The 26,044-nt window shown below is 46.1% G+C and overlaps 2 protein-coding genes across 4 annotated transcripts in view; one reads left to right on the forward strand and one right to left on the reverse strand.

Annotated features, from left to right (window-relative positions):
• HYOU1 (hypoxia up-regulated 1) lies at window positions 1-19,100 on the reverse strand. 2 transcript variants are annotated; one of them, XM_083480951.1, is made up of 24 exons: window positions 19,022-19,100; window positions 15,505-15,598; window positions 14,823-14,901; window positions 14,248-14,402; window positions 13,917-13,993; window positions 13,606-13,787; window positions 12,466-12,581; window positions 11,789-11,972; window positions 11,421-11,555; window positions 11,140-11,222; window positions 10,900-11,032; window positions 10,510-10,697; window positions 9,707-9,845; window positions 9,563-9,623; window positions 8,957-9,039; window positions 8,441-8,614; window positions 7,598-7,800; window positions 7,357-7,444; window positions 6,918-7,040; window positions 6,197-6,330; window positions 5,143-5,227; window positions 4,474-4,723; window positions 4,148-4,231; window positions 1-2,306 (listed from the first exon to the last, which is right to left on the reverse strand). In XM_083480951.1, exons 2-24 carry the CDS (start codon window positions 15,582-15,584, stop codon window positions 2,245-2,247), a joined length of 2,898 nt encoding a protein of 965 aa, XP_083337077.1. In that variant the 5' UTR covers window positions 15,585-15,598; window positions 19,022-19,100; the 3' UTR covers window positions 1-2,244. The 2 variants fall into 2 exon arrangements, with proteins under 2 accessions (XP_083337077.1, XP_083337076.1); XM_083480950.1 differs by lacking the exon at window positions 19,022-19,100 and adding an exon at window positions 18,122-18,737.
• VPS11 (VPS11 core subunit of CORVET and HOPS complexes) overlaps window positions 19,030-26,044 on the forward strand; it is a gene marked incomplete at its 5' end in the record, with an annotated part of 12,935 nt that continues 5,920 nt past the window's right edge. For both annotated transcript variants that reach the window (XR_014520366.1, XM_083480956.1), the window contains 9 exons: window positions 19,030-19,165; window positions 19,822-19,970; window positions 20,711-20,846; window positions 21,087-21,250; window positions 21,370-21,617; window positions 22,312-22,513; window positions 23,055-23,206; window positions 23,887-24,073; window positions 24,517-24,660. Coding sequence is in view for 1 of the 2 variants with exons in the window: in XM_083480956.1 (XP_083337082.1) it covers window positions 19,030-19,165; window positions 19,822-19,970; window positions 20,711-20,846; window positions 21,087-21,250; window positions 21,370-21,617; window positions 22,312-22,513; window positions 23,055-23,206; window positions 23,887-24,073; window positions 24,517-24,660 (1,518 nt within the window). The remainder of the gene's footprint in view (window positions 19,166-19,821; window positions 19,971-20,710; window positions 20,847-21,086; window positions 21,251-21,369; window positions 21,618-22,311; window positions 22,514-23,054; window positions 23,207-23,886; window positions 24,074-24,516; window positions 24,661-26,044) is intronic.

Raw genomic sequence — 26,044 nt, forward strand, 5'->3', positions numbered from 1 at the left:
TTTTTTTTTTTAGAAAAGCAAGTTATTTTATTGAAACCATTTTCAAAAGGAGCAAATACATTTCAACTGAATGACTTAAAATGTGATCACCACCCGCTTTCTCCTGTCCTCCCTCCAGAAAAAAAAGTTAACAGAACTGACCAACGAGCACCTGAACATTGATGTAAAACAAACAACCCCAGACTCCACAGCTAAATAAGTGCCAATATGGCAGAGGGAACTTGCACAATTTCTGCAGAGCACACAAAGGTGGCAGCATAAGGTACTCTCTTGCCTACTGGCTTTCTGGATTAGGCTTAGTTGGGTTTTAGGCAGCAGCAGAGGAATGGAAGAGGGAACATTCCTCCTTCACTCCCAAATTACATTCCCATGACAGAGAAATTAAAACTTCTAAGCCTGCCCTGTTCAAAAGGGGGAAATTTTTAAGAAAAGACAGACACAGCACAAGACAAATTCAGGGAAATGTTTTTCAGGAAACCAAGATTTACATTCAAATTCCAATTACTTTATCAATGCTCACAGTAGAATGCACATTCTGCTCAAAACAGGTATGCAAAAACAGTTGCTTTGTTTTTAATAAGGTTTTAAACTCCATTTTCATCAAAATCCAAATATTCAATGCACATTTTAACAGAGGCAAAAACACCTGTGTGTGTGTATATATATACACAAAACTGGGAAAGATGGCAAGCTTAACTTCCAAGCACAAGTATAAAGCTTGTTGAAATTAAGAGGAAAGGGGGCATTACAATAGGCAGCACACAATTTAGTATTAATTTCTCACATTTGCCTTGTTCTAGGAGCCTGTAGCATTTGGCATACCACTTCTGCCTGAATACTAGAGAAATAATTCCTCAAAGCTGCAAGTTAAGACAAAGACGTCTTGAAATTAATTCAAGAGAAGAACACATTTCCAAATTGATTTTAGGGACTAGGAGGCAGTGCTTAGGAATGAGTTGCTGAGCAATGATGTTAAAGAAAACAGGGTCTCAGCATGGTCTACATATGATATTCCTTTGAACAGTTTGGACGTTGTGTGTAGAGGGGAAAACTGAAGTAAAAACGGCTGGATGAAGTTTTTCCTCTACTTTGTGACATCTTTACATATTCTAGTTTATGTGCAGTTGGACTGATTTGTACTTCTGAAAACTGAAGTATCACAATTATTTGTCCTATAGCCAAAGCTGTCCCTACTACACTACTAGGTGGCCAAAGTGGAAAGTTCAGCTGCCAGTAGGGTGACTGAGCTAGTAAATAAAAGGTGCACACACACAAAAATGTGCATTCACCACCCAAGACAGCAAGCTTTGTAAGCCAGCTTCCCAAATCACCATATAACATCAGCAGTATTAGGAAATGGCAAGACTAAGAACAGTGCCCAGTGTTGCTGGGAAGGCAATTAGAAAGCAAATCTACAAACTTGAGGAGCAAATAAAATAGGTAAAGAAAACCTGTACCTTTCTGGGATAGATCAGACTTCCTGCTTTATTACAACAGCATAGTTTCATGGGCCTCTTAGAAAATGACTGGCATTAGGGAGTTTTGCTAAAGGCAGTAACTGATAATAAGAATCAGGGATGCGTGTCTCATCAGTGGCCATCCCTGCTATGCTACAGCTGTCTGATAAATACTTCTGAAAGCAGAGTCGTATAGTTATCTGTTTGAGCATTTTGGTTTTCCTTCCATGCATTGTCAACTTCTTTTACTCTCCACTCCTGTTTCATCCATTTCAGTTGCACAGACACCCCCAAAAGAGAAAACTGTCCATCAACAGCCAAGAGTAAGAATATAAAGGGACTTGCTCATTCAAACCTAGTTGATGAACCATAACATGATGAGGCTGAAGCAGAAGGTTCCAATTTGATATTTCCAGTTGCAGACAAATAATGTTTCCAGAAGGTGAAGCATAGCCCAAAAAACTGCTGATGCCAACTGTCATTTCCTAGAACAGTTTCAGGTAGATTTAAATCTACTGGTTAGAAGTGCAATTCAGGGGACAGTGCTGTGGAAAACACAGCAAGAGTGCCCAGTGAGCTCAAAGTCATTTTTAAAGAAAGGAAGAGACAAGACAACACACCAAAATCAGCAACAAATAAATCCCCAACAGAAAGAAAAAAAAATGTACAGCTCTATTGCATTTTGTTGTCAGTCTGTGCCATGTTCCACTAACCAGGTCCATCATAAAAACAATGGAGTTAACTGTAAATAAATAGGTGTTGGTGCAAGGGGGGGTTTAAGGAACTGTTATAATTCATCATTGGTTCTGGTGTCTTCCCTTGTTTCCGACCTCTTGTCAGTTTGTGGCCCTGAAAAGAGCAAGAGCAGAAAAACCGTAATGAATCAAAACTGTGCAGCATGGACAACAACTTTCCAAATCAAGATAGTACCAGGGAAACATGTTCAGATACACAAAGAGTAAGAAAAATTTCTGCAACAGCAACAGGGTAGCAGGGTTAGAAAGCAAGAGCAGGCAGATAAAGCCATGGCTTGAGACTCAAACGTATTAGCGGATGGAAGAGCATTTAGAATTGAAAAGTAAAGGGTTGCTACCTCTACAAATCCCAACCCTAACCCTCGACGGTTCCAAAGGAATTTAGTTCTTCAAGATTCCCAGTGCCAACCCTTGTGCAGTGCAGGGATGAGGTAAATAGGAAGTAAGAAAAGGGTAATTGGGGAAAAAAATACATTGCCATCCTTGAGATGCATGCTGCATAAAAATTCAATCTGTTTTGTGGCACTTTAAACCCACACATTTGTGCCACTTAAATTCCCTAGAGAAATTGGAGTTCTTGTTGACACTGCACTGAAAAGGATATATCAAGAACTCTGGCCAAAAGTTTCAATATAAGGAATAATTCCTACTCAAGCGTTAAAATGAAAAACGTGTATATTCTGCTAAGAATAACAGTTTGAAGCTAGTGATAAGTTTAAACACAACGTGTAAGTACAATGGTTTTAAAGTAATAGTAAGTTTGGATACAACGTTTAAGTACAGAAATAATGTAGTTTCAAATATACAGTGATATAGTACAAGGGTACATGAAATACCAGTGCACAACAATTGTTTTATACAAGTCTCAATAGTAGTCAAAAAGAGTCCACATTATATAAAATCAGAATAAAGAATAAAGAGTAAAGGATCAAATAGGGCCAAAAAGGAGTATCCGAAGTGTGAATCAGATGTACGACTCAGTAGTAGTAACCAGGACAGGGCCCTGTTTCGGAGACACGCCTTCTTCAGCTTGGTTTTTTTGACGACTATAAATCTGTTGGAAGTCTGTATCATTTAATTCTTTTATGTTTCTTTTTCGACATGCGTCTTAGATAATTGCATCCAAGTTTTCTTGCGTTTCTCTGTGCGTTTTGTACTATATCACTGTATATTTGAAACTACATTATTTCTGTACTTAAACGTTGTATCCAAACTTACTATTACTTTAAAACCATTGTACTTACACGTTGTGTTTAAACTTATCACTAGCTTTAAACTGTTATTCTTAGCAGAATATACACGTTTTTCATTTTAACTCTTGAGTAGGAATTATTCCTTATATTGAAACTTTTGGCCAGAGTTCTTGATATATCCTTTTCAGTACTTAAATTCCCTACACATGCTCTTGAGGCCCCTTCCTCCATCAGGACTGTTGAGATCACTTGGGGAGGAGCTTTTGCCAGGAGCACCCTTCCCCTGGGTTGGCAGGGCAAGGAGGAGAGAGCAAGCCTTGTCTGGGAATAGCTCATCCCTCTGTATTACTGTCTTTTCTCCTCCCTCCCTGAATGTTGGAAATGCTCTTGGTGCCCCTTGAGCAACACAGTGCCCAGTGTCTTTTCTGAAAGCAGCCACGTCTCCCCCTGTCTTGCAGCCAATTCCCAGGGTGGCATGGAGTTTCCCAGCATCAACTGTATGAATTGACTACGGCTATTAAAATAGTAATTTGGATAACTTGTTTCCTTACATTGTTTCACATTGTGAATTTGAGGCCCACAATAGCATGGCTCCAGAATAAAAGGTTCCTGAATTCCCACTATGATGTGGAGAACCCAAGAAAAAGCAATCACATGGCCTAGGGAACTCCAATGCTCTCAGCCCAATATTTCCTTATCAGAGTTCTGCTCAGTGATCGAAATAAATCGATTCATTCCTTACCAGAGTCTGGTCCCAATTCATCATCCAGTGGTGCTTTTTCTTCTATGGGTGGTTCTTTGACTGGGCTAGCATCTTCTGGTTTATCTGGTTGGAAGGAGAAAAAAAGGTATCCATAGTTGCAGAGGTATGTGCAATGACCAAACTGGATGCACACCACATCACCCAAGAGAAATTTCATGGAGCAACCAACCAAAGGCTAGAAGAGGCAGCAAAGACTGAGGACCCTCTTTTACACCAAGCAGTCTTCCACAGGGCTAGTTTCAAACACCAGGGAATATGAAGAGGGGAATTAGAAGACTACTGATGCTGCTGTGAGACCATCTCACCTTTTTGATTCTCATCCTTGGGAGGAATGACTTTTTCACCCTCAGGAGGCACAGTGGTGTTCTTGCCCGCTTCTGTTTTTGTGGTGTTCTTCTTGGGGGGCCTGATCTTTGAAAACTTGGCTTTGTTGAGGAGGTATTGCACTTCCCTGTCCAGAGCTGCAATCTTCAGCTCAATGTCTTTGGAAAGCAGAATAGGCTTCTCGGCGGGTGACAGCTTGGTCTGTTCTGCCAGGGTCTCATTCTTCCACAACTAAAACAAACAAACCCAGGAAAACATATTATCCTTAGGCTCCACCTGATAAGACCAGCCTTGTTTGGTGCTGTTCATTACCAAGTGCCAATGGCCTTCTGACCTGACACAACTCCACTACTCAGTGCATAATCACTGCTTAAAAGCTCCATCTGGCCTCTGCTGAGCCCTATTTCTACAACCATCCATTCATTCGTTCATACCCCCCCACTCCATAAAGTGAGCACAAGTTGTGGGCTTACTGTATTTTGGCAGGATTCTTAGGTTTACCTGTGAACTGAATCACAACATTCTAAGTAAAAAGAACAAAAAGGGTATCTTTTGGAGCCTAGAGCAGAAGGGACAAGACGTGCACATCCATGAACGCACATAGTTTGGATACTGAAAAGATTTTCTGCACTCCTTGCGACCCTTCTTACCGTTGTCTCGTTGATAACTTTTTCCAAGGTGCTTAGCTCCACCTCTGTGAATAACTGATCAGCCTCTGGGATCATGCGAGCTCCCCTGAAAAAAATGAATGAGAAATATGTCTCCCTCTTGCCCTGAAGCAGTTTTCACACTATATTAAAGCTCTCTAGTTGGTGTAACTGGCTCCTGTGCAGCCAACAACAACTGCTAAAGACAACACCTTCAGCTTTACTATTCTAGGAAAAGTGACAACTGGGACACAGGATGCAGTACAGAAATATCTAGGCTAGAACATTTCTAGCTAATTTCAGCTGCTAAGTTTGACAACCATGTTAACAAGTGAGATGGACAACAGGTGAAACTTCGGGAGATGGTTACAAAGCGGGATTTTCCCCCCAGTGACCATGAGTGCCAATTTATTTTGTCTCAAACAATTTTCCTTTCTATTTGGTGACAAAGACATGGAATCAGCAACTCCGAAGTTCTACATAAAAATATATATTGCTCAAGGAAAGGAAAAAAAACCCAGTATGTATGACAACGGCAAAATACCAGCCCTCCGTAAGAAAAGCAAACTCCACCACACCCTTACAGCAGCATGCACATGTGTAATTATCTTGGTCCTTGATATACACCCTTACTTCCTTTCAAGGTAGCAGAGATTTGGAAACCAACTCTCATGGGTAAGAATTTAGCGTTCCATGCTAAGAAACTCAACTTCTCACAAATGGAGACCATTTTCATATGTAACTTTTAGCAAGAGGACACTACAGCACTGGAACCTGTTGCTATTCCTCCATGAGTTCCACTATCAGCTTGAGAACAACCCTTATTAAAATAAAACTGTTGTGTGGTACAACCAAAAATGGTTTCACTGAAAGTGAGCTGCTTCTTTGTCTCCTGGTTGCCTTGCTGAGATTTAAACAGCTGCATTGCACAGCTCCCCATGCACACCCTTTGGTTCCAGAGAGTGCTGATCTCAGCTGCTAGTGTAAGTAAGGCAATCCCCTATGCCCCAACCCAAGTCCCCTCCTCTCCTACTAAAGACGTCTTGGTTGCTCATACTTGAGGAAAATATTGGAGTGATTGAGTAAGCTTTCCAGGGTAGCTAGACGGTCTGGCCACTTCCTTCTCTCCTCCACACGGAAGAAAAGGCTTCGACACAGCTTCTTCAGTTCAGAGAGCCTCTCTTTCAGCTCCTGTGAATTGGAATAGAAGTTAAAAAACTAAAATTCTGCCTTGGACACATATATTATCTTGCAAAGATTACTGATGGTTTGGAAATTCAGGAAGAAGGGGTTAAACATCCACAATCTGAGCCTGCCTGGAGACCCACTAGAACTCTGCCCTGGAGGCTCCACAGTGACAGCCAAGCTATTATTAGGGCATCCAGTTCCCAGGGAGTTCAAATCCACGTCCCAAAGTTAAGAGGACACACAAGCCAAGTGTGACACTTGCAGGTTGGTCAGACATGCAGACCACGGGAATCCCACACAATGTTTGCAGCTATGAATGACAAAGTACTTTGCCATTGCCCAGAAGGCAGTGCAATCAAGGAAGTTTAAAGTTGTTCTCATCAACCATAGCAAGTCACCTTCTTCTGTTTCTCCGATTCTGACAAAATATACTGGCTAAAATTTCCAAAACGCTTTTGGCAAGGAAAAGACACTTCTGTAGTCCAGATAACCCACATGAAACACACTCTGAGAATCTTCAAACTCTAGCCTAACAATACAGAGAAGTTTCCCCTGAAAAAGATATTAGCAGTTCAAAGTGGTGCCCCAACCTTAGTTGTGGCTGTATAGCCTTCCTCTTCCATCCAGTTGGAAGCTTCGCTCAGCTTCTTGGAAATTTCCTCTCGCTCTTCTTCTGTTGAAACAAACTTATACTCCTCCTGTTGTAGCTTATCCTGGTAAAAGACACACACACACACAAAATCAATCTCTCTGAAGTTCTTGTCACTTAAGGGAACATTCACCAAACAGGAGTCTTAGGCTCTGTTCGCTTGTCCTCCTGACAGAAATTTAATCAAAGGCGACACAGCAGCCTCCCTGACCTATTCCAAATTTTCTTACAGCTCAAGTTGCAATAGTGCTGCAACTTTACACAAAAGACAAGACACACATCAGTTAATCGGCAGCAGAGAAATAATTTTATGGGGGTGGGATCATCGGCAACAAGATGAACCCGCTAAATGCCCTCTGATCCTTTTTCCCGGGACCTACCTGAGTCTCAAAGATGAAGGCCTCAAGGCCATTGGCTGACTTTTCCCTCTCATGCTTTGCTATGTCTCTTTCAGTCAATTCTTGCAACCTGATGTTAGAAAAAGGTGGGAAGAACAAAGTACCCAAGGTCACAACCTTCTCTGAATGGGAGAAGACAAAAAGCATCCCCATGCACTGACAGCAAGCAGTCTCATCCCAGCCCACAGCTGGGGGGCAGAGGCAGCCCTGAAGATCCACCTACTTCTTAATTGAGTCCTGCAATTCTTCTGGCAGCAACTCTGGCACATCATTCACATCCAGCTCCACTGCAATCTCTTCCACCAGCTTTTGTTTCTTTGGCGGCTTCAGCTTTTTCTCCTCCTCCTCAGCTGCTTTGGCACCATTGCCCTCGGGGCTCTTTGTAGGCTCCTCATCCTTCCCAGTATCCGTCTTTTCTTGGGCTTCCTAGATGGGAGCAATTCCATGACTAACAGGGGGCTGTTTTCAGCCACCAGCTAGAGCCAACATTTGACAGGTTTGCTTTAATTTTAGATTTAAGTTGGGCCGGCCCTGCCATTAGGAAGAGAGGCAACTACCTCAAGTGCTAACTTCTGGGAACAGCTACCTACCAACCCCATTCCTTCCGAGTTCCCTGGCCATATCTTTCTGTTGTAAGATCTGTACCTGCATAACTACTGTTGCTCTCAGGGTTGGTGGAGGGCATTATTCCACTGGCAACGATGAAATAAAAAAAATCAACTGCTGGTCCAGTCAGAGTTTGTATGTAGAAATTGTTGTTGGTGGAAATTTGTTGCTTCAGGTAGCAAAAGGTTTTGTAATGGCCCTGGATTCAGCCATGCTCAGAACCATGTAGATGCCAAGTTTTCAGGAGAATTCTCACACAACCCCATGGGCACCAGACCTTAAAAGGAAGTTTCCCACCCTCTCCAATAAGTAGACAACAGTGGTTCAGGGGATTTGAAGCGTGAAAAAGTACTGTTCCCCACAATAATTTCACCCCTACGGACGCCTTCTCATTTGCCTCCTGTTGGATAAAAAAAGGGGGGGGGAGGCTGTTCAGTGACCCTGCTCACTGCTTGCTCACCTGGGAGTCTGATTTCTCTCTTCCTTCCTCTTGTTGGTCCTCAGCTGAAGCATCTTCAGCAGCTTTTTCCTGAGATGGGGATGGTGTTGGCTGCTTTTCTTCCTCCTCACTAGGAGCCCCATTGTCATCCTTCTGGTCCTCCTTACCCGCTTCCGCTTGGCTCTCCTCTTCCTCCTGGGCAACAGAGGGGAAATTCCCAAGGGTGTTATAAGAACCTTGCACAGCTAGGCTTCTTCAGCCAAGACAGGCAGGACTCTGAAGGGACCCAGCAGGTCCAGCTACAAGCTCTGCTGCTACAGACACTTGTCATGGATTCCTTCCGACTGTAAGTATTTATTATGGTTTTAGCCAAGAACACAGTGCCATTGAACAGGTTCACAGAACTCTTGAGACTAATACCAGGATCCTCCCCTAATCTTTTTTCATATTTGTACCCCTTTTCAAGTCCCTGCTGACATTTGCATTAGTCCCAAATCCTGCATCTTGCTGGCAGGCTCTCCACAGAACAGAGCTCACCTGAACAGTCTCAGTCAAGTTTTCAGGTGCTTCTGGCACAGGGCTCCCTCCTCCAAAGAGACTAGAGATGGTGTTCCCAAGTTCTGCTCGAAAGAAGAAACATACTTGAGAAAGGTTTGGGTTCTACACACAGAAAACCCAGCTTCTGTCTGCCACCTGACCCATCCCCTCTGGGGTAAAGGACAGATCTTTGGCTCTGCTTAGTGAAAGCCTTCATAATCTATGTGGCAGCCTCTCAATCTTGGAGTGGGTGTTGGCTGGCACAATAGCATAGGTCACCTCTGCCCCTACAGCTGTAAAAACTACAACACCCTCAACAAATGTAAAACCTCCATGTCTCCAAGTGCCAAAAGTGTCCTGGTGTGTACACTGCCTTGTTTCTTCAGCATACTGGATTACTAAAGGTAGCCAAGAACAGAGAGGCCCCACCCCAAGGAACCAGTCCCTGCAACCGCAGCTTGCTTGGTTGGAAAGCTGAGGGGCAAAGAGTTGGAAAGGTCTCATTTCTGACCACTCAAAGTGATGCTGAAAACTGGGAAGGGGCAGACTAAGTCAAACTGCCTACATGGTACGAGAAGAGCTGTTGCTGCAACCCAACCAACTCACTTGTTAGCGTGGATTCCTCCTCTGGCTTGTCCTCCACCAGAGTCTCAAACACAGATTCTACCTGGGAGACAACACATGGAGCAGAATGAGATTGGAAGGCCCAGCAAGTGAGCCAGAGATGAAGGGCATTGAAGCGGTACTTACACGATCGAGGCTCAGCACACCACTCTCGTCCATGTTGAAATGAGCCTTGATGCCTTTGGACTCGTAATCCAAATGTTTCTTGAAGCTCTCGCCCACTCCTTGCAGCTTCACCCTTGTAAGGTTCAAGGACCCAAAAGCTCTGCAGAAACCACACAAGGAGACACATTGGGATGGGTGAGCACAGCGGCTGGCCACCCCTCCTTTCTGTTCCCATTCTCTAGCTCTACCACAGAAATCACAAACCTCTGTAGAAACAGCGAAGAGCAGTAATATAGATATTTTATTTCCTGGATACTCAGCTGCAAGGGTACAAGTTCAAACAGCCGAGAACAAATTTGAGTTCCCAAAGCTGTAGCCACTGACATAAAGCTGAGTTCAGGCAGAATCATAAACTCTGAGGACATGAGTCAAGTTAAGCCTTTTTTTAAAAAAGGGCTTTATTAGGACTTTTCAAAATACTATAGAAGACCAGACCAAAACAAAAACAAAACAAAAAATACATAAAAGAGAAAGAATATTTAAGAAAATAACAGAATAGAAAGATAAAGATAACAAAAATAAGTAAAATGGACTTCCAGCTACCACATACAAGAGTTCCTCAAAACAATCAAATTTTCAATAAAGAGTAATATTCAGCTATTCCTCCCTCTGTCATGTTTTGCTTTTGTTCTTTATGCAAACCCCGTCAATTCTTCCCTCCTTAGACCAAATTCCCGGGCAGCTGTAACTACCATAACAAAAGGGAAAAGGAAAGTAAGAACCAGCATGTTCTGTTTTTGTGGCTGACCCACAACTGCACTCACTTCAAGTCACTGTCACCCAGAAAGCCCATATCTGCGTAGTTGACATGGAACTCAAAGTCATCTGTGTATCGGTTGAAGGTGATGACCTTCCGTTGGGGATATGGAGCCATGCGCTGGAACAGGATCCGCCGGTTGTGCTTAAGGCTCTTGGATTTATCCTCCTCTTCTACCTCACGGGTGAACTCAACCTAAGGTTAGGAGAGGATAAAGCACAGACTGTACCTCTTCCAGATTCTACCACATGGGAGAGCCAATTGCATGCCAACATTAAGGGACAAAGATCAGCACTTTTCTTGGGCTGCTTGAGACAGAATGCTGAGTCAGGCTTTTTACCAACCCTCTCCCTGAAATCCACAGCACTCTGATACTTGATAATGAACCACAGCTCACCTGGATGGGGAAAACAGCTGCATCACGGACAATGAAAGGCTTCACCTTAAAGGCTTTGCTCAAGGCAGCTGCTTGGTAGACAGCGCCCATTGCAGCTGCTTCATCTGCATTTATGTTCTTGCCCAGCTCATCCCTGTGTTGTCAACAGAAGAATGATTAGATGCTACCCTGCTCAGGACAGAGAATATTTTGAGGGGGGGGGGAGGCGGAAAGTACCACCAAAACTGGGCTGATGCTTACTTGCCAACTGCCTTTAGCAGAAATTCCTGCACCTTTGGGACGCGAGTGGCACCACCAACGAGGATCACCTGGTCAATTTCATTCTGGGAATTGGGGAAAGATAACAGGGTCTGACTCTCTGAGCTTGAACTCTGTTACACTTTCTGAATCTAAGAGTTCTGCTTGCACAGATGTGGGTGGCCTGGAAGGAGCAGTAAGTGCTTCCCACCATGGCCTACGCTGTGGAATTCACATTGTTCGGTGAAAACTAGAGACCTTGTAACAAAACCATCCGCACTTACCAAACTGATCTCAGCACTGCTGACCGCCTGCTGCACAGGTCCTGCAACCCGCTGGAACAAATCAGAGCACAGCTCCTCCAATTCCTGCCGTGAAACTTTGGCCTTGAAGTCAATGTCATCCAGCAAGCCCTCGATCTAGGGAGAGAAACCAAGAGCATCTTATCTCACAGACACATGCAGCACTTCCTCTCTGAAGCCAGCACACTGCTTCTACTGTGCCTTCAAAACAGGATAAGACCTTAAGAAAATGTAGAAGCTTTTCATCTACATGTAAGCAGATAGCTGCTTACAATTGACTATAGCAGACTACGAAGGTTAGGCATTTTCCATGCACCCAGGCCACACCAAATGATACACACACAACCTACCTGCGCCACATGGTCAGCATTGGCACTTAGTACTGTTTTCACGCGATTGGCTTCCTTTAGTAGCTTGGCCATGGCCCGGAGATTTTTCCGGACATCCTTTGATGGATTTTGCTGATTGAAGAGTTTGGCCAGATGGTCACGGAGGCGCAGCTCCATCTCCAGCCCTCCCAGTGTGCGATCAAATCTGAGGAGGAGGAGGAGGAAGGCAGTGGAACCAGCTACTCAAGCCAGCAGCCCTTTGCAAAGAAGCCCAGCAACTACCTCTCCAGCTACCACTCCTCCCAACAAGCTTGATATCTCTTTATCTCTCCCACCCCAAAACCAGCATTTTGGTTTTCTAAACATCCTTCCACAAGAGGCCTGCAGCCAGATCAGACCACATGTCCATCCAAATCCAGCATCCCAATCTTACAGGCAACCAAGCTTATGGGCAACCATCAAATAGGAAACAAATGCAATAGCACTTTCCACATTTGCCATTCCCAGGAAATCACTTTTTAAAAAAAGGGGGTGGGGAGGCATGTTGACTCCAGCTAGGACCTAGCCAACATGATCCATTATGCATTTGCTTGATTCTGCTTTGTGCAATACCCCTCCCAGTTTGGACCTTTCTACTTCAGATATCCTGTTCTCTCCTGACTCCTAAGCAAATTTAATTCCAAGAATCAAGCTCTTACCCAACACCCCGAATCTGAAGCTGAGGCTGGGTTCCCGAGTCCTTGGTTTTCACTGCTTGGTAAGTCACGATGGTACACACAGTGCTGCCTGCTCCCATGTCATAAAACATAATATTCTGGAAATCAACAAAGAATCAATGCTAAAGACAGCAGGCAACAGCAGGCACGGAGGTATCAGAGTCTGAAGTATGGTACATGAATGTCTGTGGGAAGTCAGATCAGCAGTCTCCAAGCTTAAAAATATATACAAGAGTATGAGTATCAGAGTGGCTGGGGCAACCCAATTAGATATATTAATATTTTTTATATATATATATATATATATATATATATATATATATATATATATATATAAAATAATAAAATAAAAGTCAGACTGTTTGTTCATCTGGTCCAGAGGTGGGTCAGCCCTCCAGCCTGCAGGCCTAATTAGACCTAACATGGGTCCAAATTTGGCCCATGAGGCTGTTTTCTGCCAAGTATGCCCACCAGCCCCACACCAGATGTCATGTGTGATGTCAGATGGGAGACAGGTAAAGATGCAGCTGACAAGATGCTATATTGGGAGTCCTGAAGAGTGCTCCAGATTGTGCATTGGCAAGGGAGGCTTCCTGTCCACGTCAATCAACTGACAGACAAAGCAGGCATGTGGAACTCTAACAGGCCTCAAGTGTCCACCTGTGGCCTTGGTGACTCCAAGCCCAGTGGATCGGATGTGCAACCAAGTTCTCCAGAGGAAACTCAAGCCACAGAGCCAATCTGTAGCCAAACCTGCAGAAAGCATGTTTGGAGTCACTGCCTATTGGCCAGTAGGTACCAACTTGAAACTTGGCTTGGCTTTGGTAACACAGCTTGCCTTGCTACAAAGGATAAGTTGGTCACTAGATTTCATAGTAATATCAGATGACTGACAGGTGAGTGGGCCCTGCTCACTTGTGTATGTCGCTAGCTGGAATTAGGGGAATGTGGAATCTGTACATAAAAGTTTGGATTCAAACAGGCAGCTCTGATTGACCAAGAAGACTGCCCTGCCCAAATTCCCTGTGTTTTCTAGGTAAGGTTACAGAGGCACAATGAGCTTGAGCCCTGGGTAAAAACCTCCCCCCTCCTGAGCCACACACACCCTCCGGTTACAAGCACCTGGGCTGTAGCGTTGATGTCCTTCCTTCGGAACACCCCATAGTTCAAGGCCACAGCTGTGTTATCATTGATGAGCTGCAAAACCTTGAGATCTGCCATTTTTGCTGCATGCAGGACCGCTCTCCTCTCCGCCTGGTTGAAGTAGGCAGGGACAGTGATCACAGCATCCTTGACAGGCTGTTCTGTAAGATAAGGAGAAGGTATGGTGTGAGCTCCTGGTTCAGGTGCCTCTTCATTTTCATTCATATGCTTGCTGACCAAAGAAGGAAAGACAATTCTTGTGCCTCAAACACTCAAGAGTCATTTCTAACCTGCAAATTCCTCTGCCAGTGCCCGAGAATAGTTGAGCACCATGCCCAGGATCTCTTCTGGAGTATACTGCAATTTGCTGCAAGGAAGAACAAGAATGATAAATTCTAAATTCCTGATCCCAGCTGTGAAATGCATCTTTTGAGCATGGGTGGGCCTCATCACTTCCACAAACCACTTGCCCCTTATCAGGGCACATACCAAATATGAGTTGACCATGGCATTTGGCCAACCAAATCTATGCAGCAGTACTCCCAAAGTGGCTTACAGAAAGATGCCACAGCCTTTCTTGCTCAGCAGTGCCACGTGGCAAACCTCAAAGTGGAAACGTACTCTGACAGCTTGAAACTGACTGTCTCCCTCCTTGCATCTTTCACCAGCTCATGTTCTGGGAACCGTGACTGGTACATGGTCACTTGTGGGTTATCAATGCGCTTGCCCAGGAGATCCTGGAAATACCGGAAAGCCACTTTTGGGTTCTTGATGCCCTATTAAAAAAACAGGAAAAACACACAACCATGCTGATTCCTCCGGAATGTTCACCTATCCCCCATAAATTTCTTTTTAAAAGGCGTACAACGCCAGAAACCCTCAACAACTGAACTACTGAAAATATCCAAAGTGGCATTTAGGATCCTCCGTTTCCAAAACCATAAAAGTCACCGCATGCCAGCACTGGAAAAGTCCTTCTCTGGAACATGAGCTAACCTGCCAAAGAGGACCTGTAGCACTGTCTCTTCAACAAATCTCAGTGGGGAGGAACATGTTATTGAAGCTGAAAGTGTAAAGAGGAAGGTGAAGCAGAGACAGGACCCCAGAAGAACAAGCTGTGTATGCAAATAAATACTCTTGGTACAAAGTATAGAAAAGGCAGAGGGGATGTGTGAGTGGACATCTGAGGGACTTACCATTCCCACGGCATTGTCACCAAAGAGGCGCTCATTCTCTTTTAGAGTTACAGCCACTGGTGTTTTTCTCCGAGATTCCCTAGAACAACAAGAAAAATTAAACTAGAACTGTTTCCTAGGGAGATAGGAAGTTGTCTAATAACCAGGATAGGCTATTTATTCATCTAGCTGAAGCAATATTTCTGACTCAGGTCTGCAGTGGTTCTCCTGGGCCTCAGACAGAGGCACACTGTTCCTATTGTCTGGTACCTAATAAATTTAAGCAGGAGATGCCTGGGATTGAATATGCGACCTCCTATAAGCAAAGCAGGCGCACTGCACAATGGCCCTGCCCCAGAGATTCCTGGGGTCTAACTTCTGGGTTCCTTGGAGAAATGATGAACTGGCTTTCAATGCCAGGATTCAGCACTGGAACAAGTGAAGAGAAACACATTGGCATCTCTTCTAAATAGTCACATCTAAGATTAGGGAACAATAAGTAAGGGCAAAAGAAAGTCACACCTATGGGAAGCTGCCCCATATTTTCTGTACTGCACCACTAAGACATGGATTTATTCCTGCACTGTAAGTGGTTAGACCGGATGAACCTTGGGGCACCTTTACAATTCTATGATGTGTCAAGCCCTCCAAAACAGTTGTTGCCACAGTCACATTCATTGCAGCACATATTTAGCCCACTCACTTGTTTAAGACAATTTCCATTGGCACCCCAGGCTTCACAATGGCGATCTTCATAGATTCACTACCCATGTCCACTGACATCACAGCCAATGAATCTGTGGAACAAAAGTATTGTGTCAAATGTACTTTCTTCCAGGAAGAACCTCAGACAATACCCTCCAGCCTCCTTCCAATTTCTAATGCTTAGCTGAATCAAAAAGCCAGTCTAAACACAGATGTGTTACAGCACACCCGGAGGACTCCACCAGAAGAAAGTTTCACAGTACTGTATCATCCAGAGCATCTCATTTGTAGGGAAACATCTCAAAACATCTCTTTATCTCTAAGTATTTTTTAAGCATCCTTCAACCATATTCCCAGGGAGGTTTATACAAAGTAAATAGAAAAAACACACAATCAAAATGCAAATAAAATTATAAAGCTAAAAGCTACAAAGTAGTAAGAGCATAATAAAACCAGAAGAATTAAAACTATGTCTACATGGAAATTAGGAGGCGTCTTTCCTGCTACTGAAAGAAAAAATAACTAGATTCCAGAGACCCACCCAGAAGGCCTTCTCTCCGGTAGCTACTTGCTTCACCGCAGATATGGGGGCACCTACAGGAGATCCTCCAATGAATATATTAATTTATGGAATTAATGAGTACAGTGGTGCCCCGCAAGACAAATGCCTCGCAAGACGAAAAACCCGCTAGACAAAAGGGTTTTCCGTTTTTCGATGCGCTTCGCAAGACGAATTTCCCTATGGGCTTGCTTCGCAAAACAAAAAAGTCTTGCGATTTTTTCCGCTCCCCCCCCCTTTTCTAAGCTGCTAATAGCCTTTTAGCCACTAAGCCGCTAAGCCTTTAATAGCCGCTAAACCGCTAATAGCGCTAATCTGCTAATAGGGTTGCTTCGCAAGACGAAAAAACCGCTAGACGAAGAGACTCGCGGAACGGAGTAATTTCGTCTTGCGAGGCACCACTGTACTAGGGAAGTACTCAGTCCTTTAAATAGTCCAGCCATAAGACATGAAGGGTTTTGAAGGTGAAAAATAGCACTTGAAGTGGACCTGAAAATGGACTGCGAGTTACTGTGTTTGGCATCACAGAGACGTAATACAATAAATGCCCAGTCCAACATAGCTATCTAGCAGTATGAATGGCAGTTTCCAAACAGACTTCAAGGTAGTCAATATGTGCCTTATGGACATGCAGCACTGACAGCATAGCCAAGGGAGGCCCTGAACTGGTTTTAAAGGGCACCTGGCCTCTAAGACACATTGGGCCCAAACCACTAAGATCCTCAAACGCCATCCAGGTTGAATTGTGAATCCTGCAATAGAAGGCTACCTGGAGGTGGAGCCAATGGCACACAAGTCGCTAACATGTTCCTGATAAATCAACAGCCTGCCCCATTCTGCACTAGCTGATACTTATGAAATCTCCAAGGATATAGTGCCCCCCATGCCAAATACTTAGTAGCCTAGCCTAGAGGTTACAAATGGCAGATAAATATCTGGCGTCAAAATCCAAGAAAAAAGGGTTACAACATTATCAATTTTATTTTGAAAAATGGCTCTCTATTTACTTTAAAGTTAGTTTTGGTAAACACAAGTTATGGCATAGGTCTGAATAAAAAAACTGAACCTCTGCTGGATGCCTACAAAAACAAGGAGCTATTCTTCTTGCCAATGGACCCCATATCAATACCAATAAATGTAATATCCAGGGGCCCCAAAAGCTCCCTGCAAATTATAGCAATGCCTGCCATAATCAACACCTCTCCTAATATGGTCTCTGAACCTAAAATGGGCTATCATTTACATCACTGAAAGTGCCTCTTTTCAAGAACTAAACTGGTAAAAAAAAGATATGCAAGAACGTACAGCTGGTTCCTCTTTCTTTATGCAACACATTTTGTAAGGCTTAAATGTTGACACACATTTTCTACAGGAGGTGGCAAATGAAACATGCCACCACCAAATAAATAAGTAAATGTAGTGCAGCATCAGCAGCATCCTTTAGAAAAGTTGTCTCCATCAGGTCCCACGACCAATTTCTGCATTCCAGTAGTTCATAATGAGTCCAACACCAGCTAAAATGGAAATGCTTTCACTCTCAGGGACATGACAAAGACTGTCACCTAAGGGCTACCTCAAGGTGTGCACAGAAGCATCCAAGGAACACTCGGCCCTTCCTGCTGGTCAGTTTCGTCCCGCCCACCTACAGGATACACGTTAGCTTTTCAGACAGCTCAGTCGTTGTGGTTTCGAGCCCCATGTTGGGCAAGAGATTCCTGCGTTGCAGGTGGTTGGGCTTTATCAGGGTTCCCCAAATTTGGGTCTCCAGGTGTCTTTGGACTACAGTTCCCACACCCCCGACCACTGGTCCTAAAGGATAGGGATGATGGGAGTTGGAAGTCCAATATCAGCTGGCGATCCAAGTTTGGGAAACCCTGGACTAGATGATCCTAGTGGTTCCTTCCAACTCCACCATTCTATGATTCTGAGGCGAGTCGGATCCAACCATGCGACCAAAGGGCTCGCTCCTGCCCTTAGAAAGCCTGATTCTTCGGCAACTTGCAAAACCACCAAGATCTTTCCCAGGTCCTTCCACGGGGGCGGGAGAGGCACCTACCCAAGTGCGCAGGCAGGGAAGCCAGCAGGAGGAGGGGCAGCAGCAGCCACACGCGTGCTGGAGCCATCCTGACGATCGAGGGCCGCCCAACCCCGATGTGGAAACAAAGGCGAGGCAGGGAGGGCACTTTCCTCCGACAGACCCGGAACGGCGGCGAGGCCCGGCGCCAAGGTTCACCTGGAGACCCAGGGGTTCCCCCACCCCCACGCGGAAGAGGCCGACCCCCGGGCGCCTCTAAGGGGGACGCCGCTGTCTTCGGCCCGGCACGCCAACCGCTCGCTCCGGGGGCTCCCTGCCCGCTCGCTCTCGGCTCGGACTCCGCAGACTCTCTCCCTCCCGCTCCGGCTGCCCCTCTCTCTCTCTCTCTCCCCTCGGCCGGCCGGTCTCCCGGACTCCCTGGCTTGCGAAAGCTGCGCTCCGCCCTCCTTCCCTCCCCGGAGCCGGACGCGGCGCGAGCTCATTGGCCCGGCGGCTCCCCTCGCGCGCTCCCCATTGGGCCACGTCTCCGGCGCCCGGCGCAGCGGCCGCAATCATTGGCCGAGGGGCGGGGCTTCCTAGCGTGGCGGTGGCAGCGACGGGCCTGACCGGAGAGCTCCTGAGCACGTGCAGACTGCGCGCTCTCCTTTGGCCACCCCCAGCACCTCTCTGATCTGTGCCGGCCCGCCAGACAGTCACAGTTACCCGCCCTCGGCCTGCGGGCTCAGCAGGGATGCCTGCAATACCGGCGCGTGGAAACAAGGGGGCAGCGGCGCAAGGGCTGCGGGTCCTCTCTGGGCTTGCGCACTAGGGCGGGGGGTTTAGAGACCCGGCGAACTACAAATCCCAGCAGGCCCAGCGCTAAGAGGAGCAGCAACGCGGAAGCGGCATGGTCACATGACTCTCCTCCGGAGTTGGGCCTACCTGTCAAGATGGCGGCCTACCTGCAGTGGCGCCGCTTCGCCTTCTTCGACCGCGATGTCCTGACGGAGCCTGATGGGAAACCCGTGCTGTTGCCGCCAGGCATCACAGTCTGCGACTCGGGCCGGGGCAGTCTCGTTTTCGGGGATATCCTTGCTGTTAGTGGTGTCGCGGGGGGCGGGCAGGGTGCCTCTGAGCGTGTGTGGAGTGCTCTTTCCCCCTCAACCAGCTTGCCTGGGCAGGGCTTTTGTCTCGGTCAGCGGACATGAGTTTTGGGTAAGCTGGAGCCATGGCTCGCCTTCTGCCAAAGTCTGAAGGCATTCCTCCTCTCCGCCCCGTGGGTTTATTCATGTTAAGAACATAAGGCAATGCCTGATGAAAGCATTGGCCCTACATCGTGGTGACTGAGTTGTCACCCTTGCTGCTGACCATGGCCATTGCCCAAACTGACGGCAGTTAAAAGTCCAGCAACATCTGGGCAAACACAGGTTAGGTAGGCACTCAGAGTCTATGATGACCAGCAGACAGAAAGTAGAAGCCTTTACCTACTTGGAGGTTCTAGGGATTGAATCTAGAATCCTTTGCATGCAAAGCAGGTGCTTCACCACCAGCCTTTCACCCAGCTCAGATATGCAGGTCTTGTTCAGTGTCTGGGTGGGAGGCAGCTGCGGAAACAATTTGAGTTCCATCATGGAAGAAAGATGGGATATAAACGTAATGTGATAAAATATTTTAGAAGCGAACCACTGAGCCTTTTGTGCCTTCTGCTCTCTTATGGGGAGGACTCCTTAACTCAGACCTACATATGGAAGGGCAGATATGGTTCCTGCTGCGCAACCTTGAGCTCAGCAGCTTCCAAGCTTATAAGCTGAGAGTGACACATCTCTACCAGTTGAAGCAGCACAGCATCTTGGCTTCAGTTGGGGAGGATGAAGAAGGTATTAACCCTTTGGTAAGTTGGTTTGAGGGAAGCCGGACTTGTTTTTCTTTTTGATGGAAAGCTTTTGCGAGATTAGTTGTAGGGAAGGAGGAGTCTTCCGTGATGACAAGGCTGAGATAAGTGTGGGCCACCAGTTCTTCAAAACATTGCTGCTGGAATCTAGGAATTTTAAATATTTATTTGTCACCTAAGCCTTTAACTCAGGTGTTCAGGCTTTTTTGTATTTTTTGTATTTTTCTGACTTGCGCATACAGTCATACCTCATGTCCGCTTCATGTTACGTTCTTTCAGGTTACTTCCTGCGGCAACCCGGAAGTAGCGCTTTCCGGTACTTCCGGGTTTCGCCACATGCGCAGAAGTGCAAAATGATGTCATGCGCAGAAGCGGCAAATCGCAAGCTGCCATGAGCAGATGGGCCGTTGCGGGTTACGCTCTTTTCATGTTGCGAACGGGCCTCCAGAATGGATCCCGTTTGCAACCAGAGGTACCACTGTATTTGGCTTAAGCCTGATCAAGAGAAGGGTGTCTTGCTCCTTCTGCCTATTTGCCTTGCAGTGACTTCCTGCTAGGAGAGTAAATGTGGCTCCTTTCTTTCCACAGCAGCTATGTCTGCACTCCTGGTCCCAGAGTTTGACTGGAGAAAGGGGGAAATGTGCATCTTATATGCACAGTAGCACTTACTTTTAGATAAAAAGGGAATCGGTGCAATTTGTGGTGGTTTTCCTCAACAAGCCCCCTATAATAACTTGTAGGTCAAAGTCTGGAATCTAGAGAAGCGTGATGGTGGGAATCCTCTGTGCACCAGGATTTTCCCTGCAATACCAGGCAACAAGCCTACAGTTGTGTCCTGCCTCACAGTCCATGAGAATCTCAACTTCATGGCCATTGGTAAGTGGAAATGAAATTGCTGCTGTGAGTTACAGACATAAAATCATAAAGGAAAAATTGATCTTGCAGAAATTGATCTACTTTGTTTTGGGGAGAGTACTCCTTCGTCTTTTCATATTAATCTCATTCAGCTTTCCATTTGGTGGACTTACCTGATGTCTTCCGATAGCAGAGAATGCCTGCTTTTTCCCAGGGTGTCTCATGGAATGCAGCATTCACCCTTTCCCATTTCTGCTGTAGGCTTTACAGATGGGAGCGTTGTGCTCACTAAAGGAGACATCACAAGAGATCGGCACAGCAAAAGTCAGATCCTTCAGGAAGGCAGTTACCCAATTACAGGCCTTGCCTTCCGTCAGTCTGGCAAAACAACACATCTGTTTGTTGCCACCACAGAGAACATCCAGGTAAGATGTTTGGTTGACCACCAAGGGTGTGTGTGTTATGCCCTGCTCCATCCCAGTTTCTGAGCTGTTCTTGTGGCTTTCCAAGCTTCATTGTGTCCTCCTCCTTGTGGACTTTGCAGTGTTACACCCTTTCAGTGAAGGACTATCCGAAGCTAGAATTGGACACACGTGGCTGTGGGCTGCGCTGCTCCACACTCAGCGATCCCTCCCAGGACCTCCAGTTCATTGTGGCAGGAGATGAATGTGTATATCTGTACCAGCCAGATGAGCGTGGGCCCTGCTTTGCCTTTGAAGGCCAGAAGCTGATATCCCACTGGTATCGGGGCTACCTTGTCATTGTTTCCAAGGAACGGAAGCCTTCTCCAAAGTAAGACAGAACTGCAAGACAGAATAACTTGAATTGTTTTCCTTTGACCTCTTAAAAACTCAGGGTGTGGGATCTGGATAAAGGTGGTTGCTTTTAAATTATATATTGCTTCTGGTTAGGTACTCTTCTGTAGGAGAGAGCAGTAGAAAGTTATTGTGTGTTGCATGGAATTTCTTTTTGGCCTTCCAATCCCTATTTGAAGGCAGTGTTAAATCCAGCTTTCCTTTCCAGCTTCCTATCAGATCTTGGATTTTCTGACTATGCTGAGTGGGATATGTACAAGTAATCTTGAGAATGTGATGACTGTCATGAAAGGTCCAAATGGCTGAATGCGGGGGTTGGGTAGGGAAACCCTACTTTGCAGCAAGGCAATATGTTGTACTATCCAAGGCTCAGAAACAGTTAGGATGACATACATATTGTGGGGGAGAAATAGGAAGCAGATGCATCTTATGCACTGGAATGCAAAAGCTTGGTCAGAAGCTTAGTTTTTTAGATTCATCAGGTACTCTCAGAGGGCTCTGCCAGCTGACTTTAACGTTTGCCTGGAAATGTTAAGATCAGCAGTTTGAGACTCTCTGAGACTGGAGTGTGGACCATTCTTTCATCCAATGCATGAAAGGGAACTCTGTGAGTGAAAGTTAAAAGACTGTCTCTGAGGCTGTCCCTCACTCTTTGCTCCTCTGTACTCCAGATCGGAATTTGCTGGGAGTGATCCACAAAACTCCGACAAGCAGATCCTGAATATTTATGACTTGGGCAACAAGTTCATTGCGTATAGTTCTGTCTTTGACGACGTGGTGGATGTCCTGGCCGAGTGGGGGTGCCTCTATGTGCTGACCAGAGATGGGAAGCTCCATGCACTGCAGGAGAAGGACACGCAAACCAAGCTTGAGGCAAGGGACCTTGGTCGCTTCTTCCTTCTCTGTGGTTAGTGGGGTTCTGAGGTGCAAAGCTTATTCACAGCTGCCTGCAGCTCAAAGCCCAGACGTTGCCCTACACCAGACCGTTTGGACTGCAAATACCATCAGTCCCAGCATCATACACCTGTGCTGCCTGGGGCTGATGGGGAGCTGTAGCCCCAACCATTTGGAGGGCTCCAGTTTGTGGGAGGTTGGTGTGGTCTGCTGTTTCTCCGTAGGGAGCCTGAGTAAGGGGCTGGAAGTGACTCTGAACTAGCATCTGTGCCATGTGGCACAGAGGGAAGGAGCAGCTGTGGCCTAGAGCCCCTTGTTTCTTCTCTTAGAATTACGAAAGTTGCAAATGCATGTCGTTATGCATTCACAAAACAATACATCAGTATGCATTCCATACTTGAGGACCCCAGTAATTAAGCAGCTCCCCATGGAACAAAGGTTATAAATAGTCAAGATAACCCTTAAAACCCTGTTGATCCCATCAACATTTGTAAGCAAGCAAGCACTTCCCTTCCAACAGATGCTCTTCAGGAAGAACCTCTTTGAAATGGCCATTCACCTGGCCAGGAGCCACCACCTGGATAGTGACGGCTTGTCTGAGATCTTTCGCCAGTATGGAGACCATCTGTATAACAAGGGAAACCACGATGGCGCCATTCAGCAATATATTCGGTAGGCAGGATAGGGGAGTTTTGGCCCTCCTTCCCTCCCTCCCTTTCCATTACAGCCATGTTGGGGTGAGAAGAAAAACCAGAGGCCTTGCTATCTAAGCATCTGGGTGCCACAAATCTGGATTTTTAATCTGACCAATCTGCCACCTTCTTGTTGGCTTCCTTTCTGAATTGCTTCACCAGGGAAATCATCATGAGATGGGAACTAAATCCATCCAAATCTGGTTTGCAAACACACAGAGCCCTGGTGAGCTCTGACACATCCAAATGAAGTTTGGCTCTCTGGATCTCAGTGGACTGGTATTTATTTACTGAGATAGTATATAGCGAATGCCTATCTATCTGTGGTTGCTCCTGGCTTTTCAGATTGTGAGGTGCTTATCAGCAGATTGCACTACCTTTGGCAATGTGAGGGGCAGACCAAGATAATTTTCCAGCCCCAAATTGTGAGAACTACAAGTTTTGATTTCCACCCACTTGATTTCCACTCTCCCCAATTAATTTGGCACTCCAAGCCACCTCCTCTTCCTGTGCCCTACTTGTGTTGGAAATTGTGGCTGCACCTTCTGATCTTCTGTAGAACCAGATGCGAGGTTGGGCTTACATGCACACTTTCTCATCTTCTCTCTTGGCTTTTGACTACCTGGAATAGGGTCCTCATGGGGTCCTCTTTCTCCCTAGTACCATTGGGAAACTAGAGCCATCCTACGTCATCCGCAAGTTCTTGGATGCTCAGAGGATACACAACCTGACTGCGTACTTGCAGACGCTCCACCTGCAGTCATTGGCCAACGCAGACCACACGACACTGCTGCTGAATTGCTACACCAAGCTGAAAGACATATCCAAGCTTGAGGAGTTCATCAAGGTACAACAGGGAAGGGTGCGGATGCCCTGGCGTGCTGGCTCCTCCTTCCGCATTATGCCTCAATGGGCTTGTGTGCTTGAGCAGCCATCCTCCAACTTTTGGTGCCTGCCTGCTCCACATTCCCAGTGCAGAGATTGAGAGAGCCTTCCGGGTAATTGAAGGACCCTTCATTTGGCTGCTTGAGGTTTGGTGGGTGCTTTCCTCCAGTCCTGGAGTTGAGAAGGATCAGAAGTCTTCCCTTTGCAGGAAGAGAAGCTTATTTCTTTTTAACCTCATAGGAAGGAAGAAGCAGAGGCCTTCTCTTCGTCTCAGGGGGCAACCTGCTGCTTCTGGCTCCAGCCATAATATATTACGGTTTCATGGGAGAGATACAGAGGCATTCCTCTTTCTCAGTAGACATGCCCCTTCTGAATGCCTTCTTTGCTTTGTCCTCCCCCACACAGACCAGTGAGAGCGAGGTGCACTTTGATGTGGAGACAGCCATCAAGGTTCTGCGTCAGGCAGGCTGCTACTCCCACGCCGTGTACCTAGCTGAGAAGCATGCGCACCACGAGTGGTACCTCAAGATCCAGCTGGAGGATATCAAGGTGAGGCCAAACAGCCTGCCTGGTGCTGAGCTTCACTTCCAGCTTTTAAAGCTGACTTCTTGGAGTGCATCTGGATGCTGGAGAAACCCGAGAGGCGCTTTGGCTCAGGAGGGGGGTGATGACCATGTTTCTCTACATTCTCCCTTTTTTGCACTGGGGATAGTAGTGTCCACAGTTTGGGACTGTGTACATCTGTTTTCCCACATGGCAGACAAAGAGGCATTAGACTAGCGTAAGGGTGGGTAACTTGCCGGCTCCCGTGGGTCTTTCACTTGGCCTGTTACGAACACTTTCTTAGTTGTTAAACATTTTGGGGTCTCAAGGCTGCAGCAGCAAGTTTAAAAGGGCTTGCCATGATTTTTACATTAAGTGGAGCAGCTGCTCCTGTGCTGCGTTTTGCAAGAGGAGCTGTGTGACTTGTTGCCATGGAGAATAAAAGGCAGGAGTACACTGCTTAGCTCTTTTTTCCTTATTATTATTATTTATTGAAATTCACAAAAAACAAACAGACAGACAGACAAAAACCTTTAACATAGACCATATATTACGGTATATTATCAATTGACTTTTCATCCTCCCCTTCTATGGTTTCCACATTTACCCTTGAATGCTGCATATTTCACGTATACTATCCAATACAGTCATACCTTGGAAGTCGAACGGAATCTGAAGTCCGTTCAACTTCCAAAACGTTCAGAAACCAAAGTGTGTCTTCTGATTGGCTACAGGAAGTTCCTGCAGCCAGTCAGAAGCCGCGCTGGACTTTCGGCTTCTGAAAATCATTCGGAAACCGGAACACTCACTTCTGGTTTTTGTTCGTTTGGGAGCCGAAACGTACGAGTTCCAAGGCATTTGGCAACCAAGGTACGACTGTACATCCATGTTAACCTATTTATCTTAATAATGAACGCTGTTGCTCATATTTCAAGTCCTGCTCGCGTTTTCATCTCACTATAGGTAGTTCTTCAAATACTTAGTTCTAACCCCAAGATACAGGGAAACTGGGGTCTGCTTCTGCAGTTGGCTCAGCCTGTCTTGCCCTGGGAGTGTTATCCATGCTTGTGTCAGAAGCCCTCTTCAGGTGTCCTATCAGCATGTAGAATATTACTGGTGGAGGGGGGGCATGGGGATGGGAGTGCTAGCTCTGCCCCCCTCATTTTCATTCCTGTTGCCCTCCTCCAAGTTGGAGGCCAATTGTCTGAAGCTCTGAGCTTCTTGTACTTGTTGAGGCTCCCTGTGTACTTTTAAACTCCGAAGTCAGGGTTCTAAAATGCCTTGGAGAGTTTCCTTGAGTACAGGAGGCTCCCCGCTTTGCAAGGTCAGCATCCAGCATGCGGAGGACCCACAGGAACGGCGGTGAGAGGGGCAGAACTGGCAAACTTAT

The sequence above is a fragment of the Podarcis liolepis genome, assembly GCF_965112155.1.
Source record: "Podarcis liolepis genome assembly, chromosome: 16".
In the NCBI taxonomy this organism is placed as follows: Eukaryota; Metazoa; Chordata; class Lepidosauria; order Squamata; family Lacertidae; genus Podarcis; species Podarcis liolepis.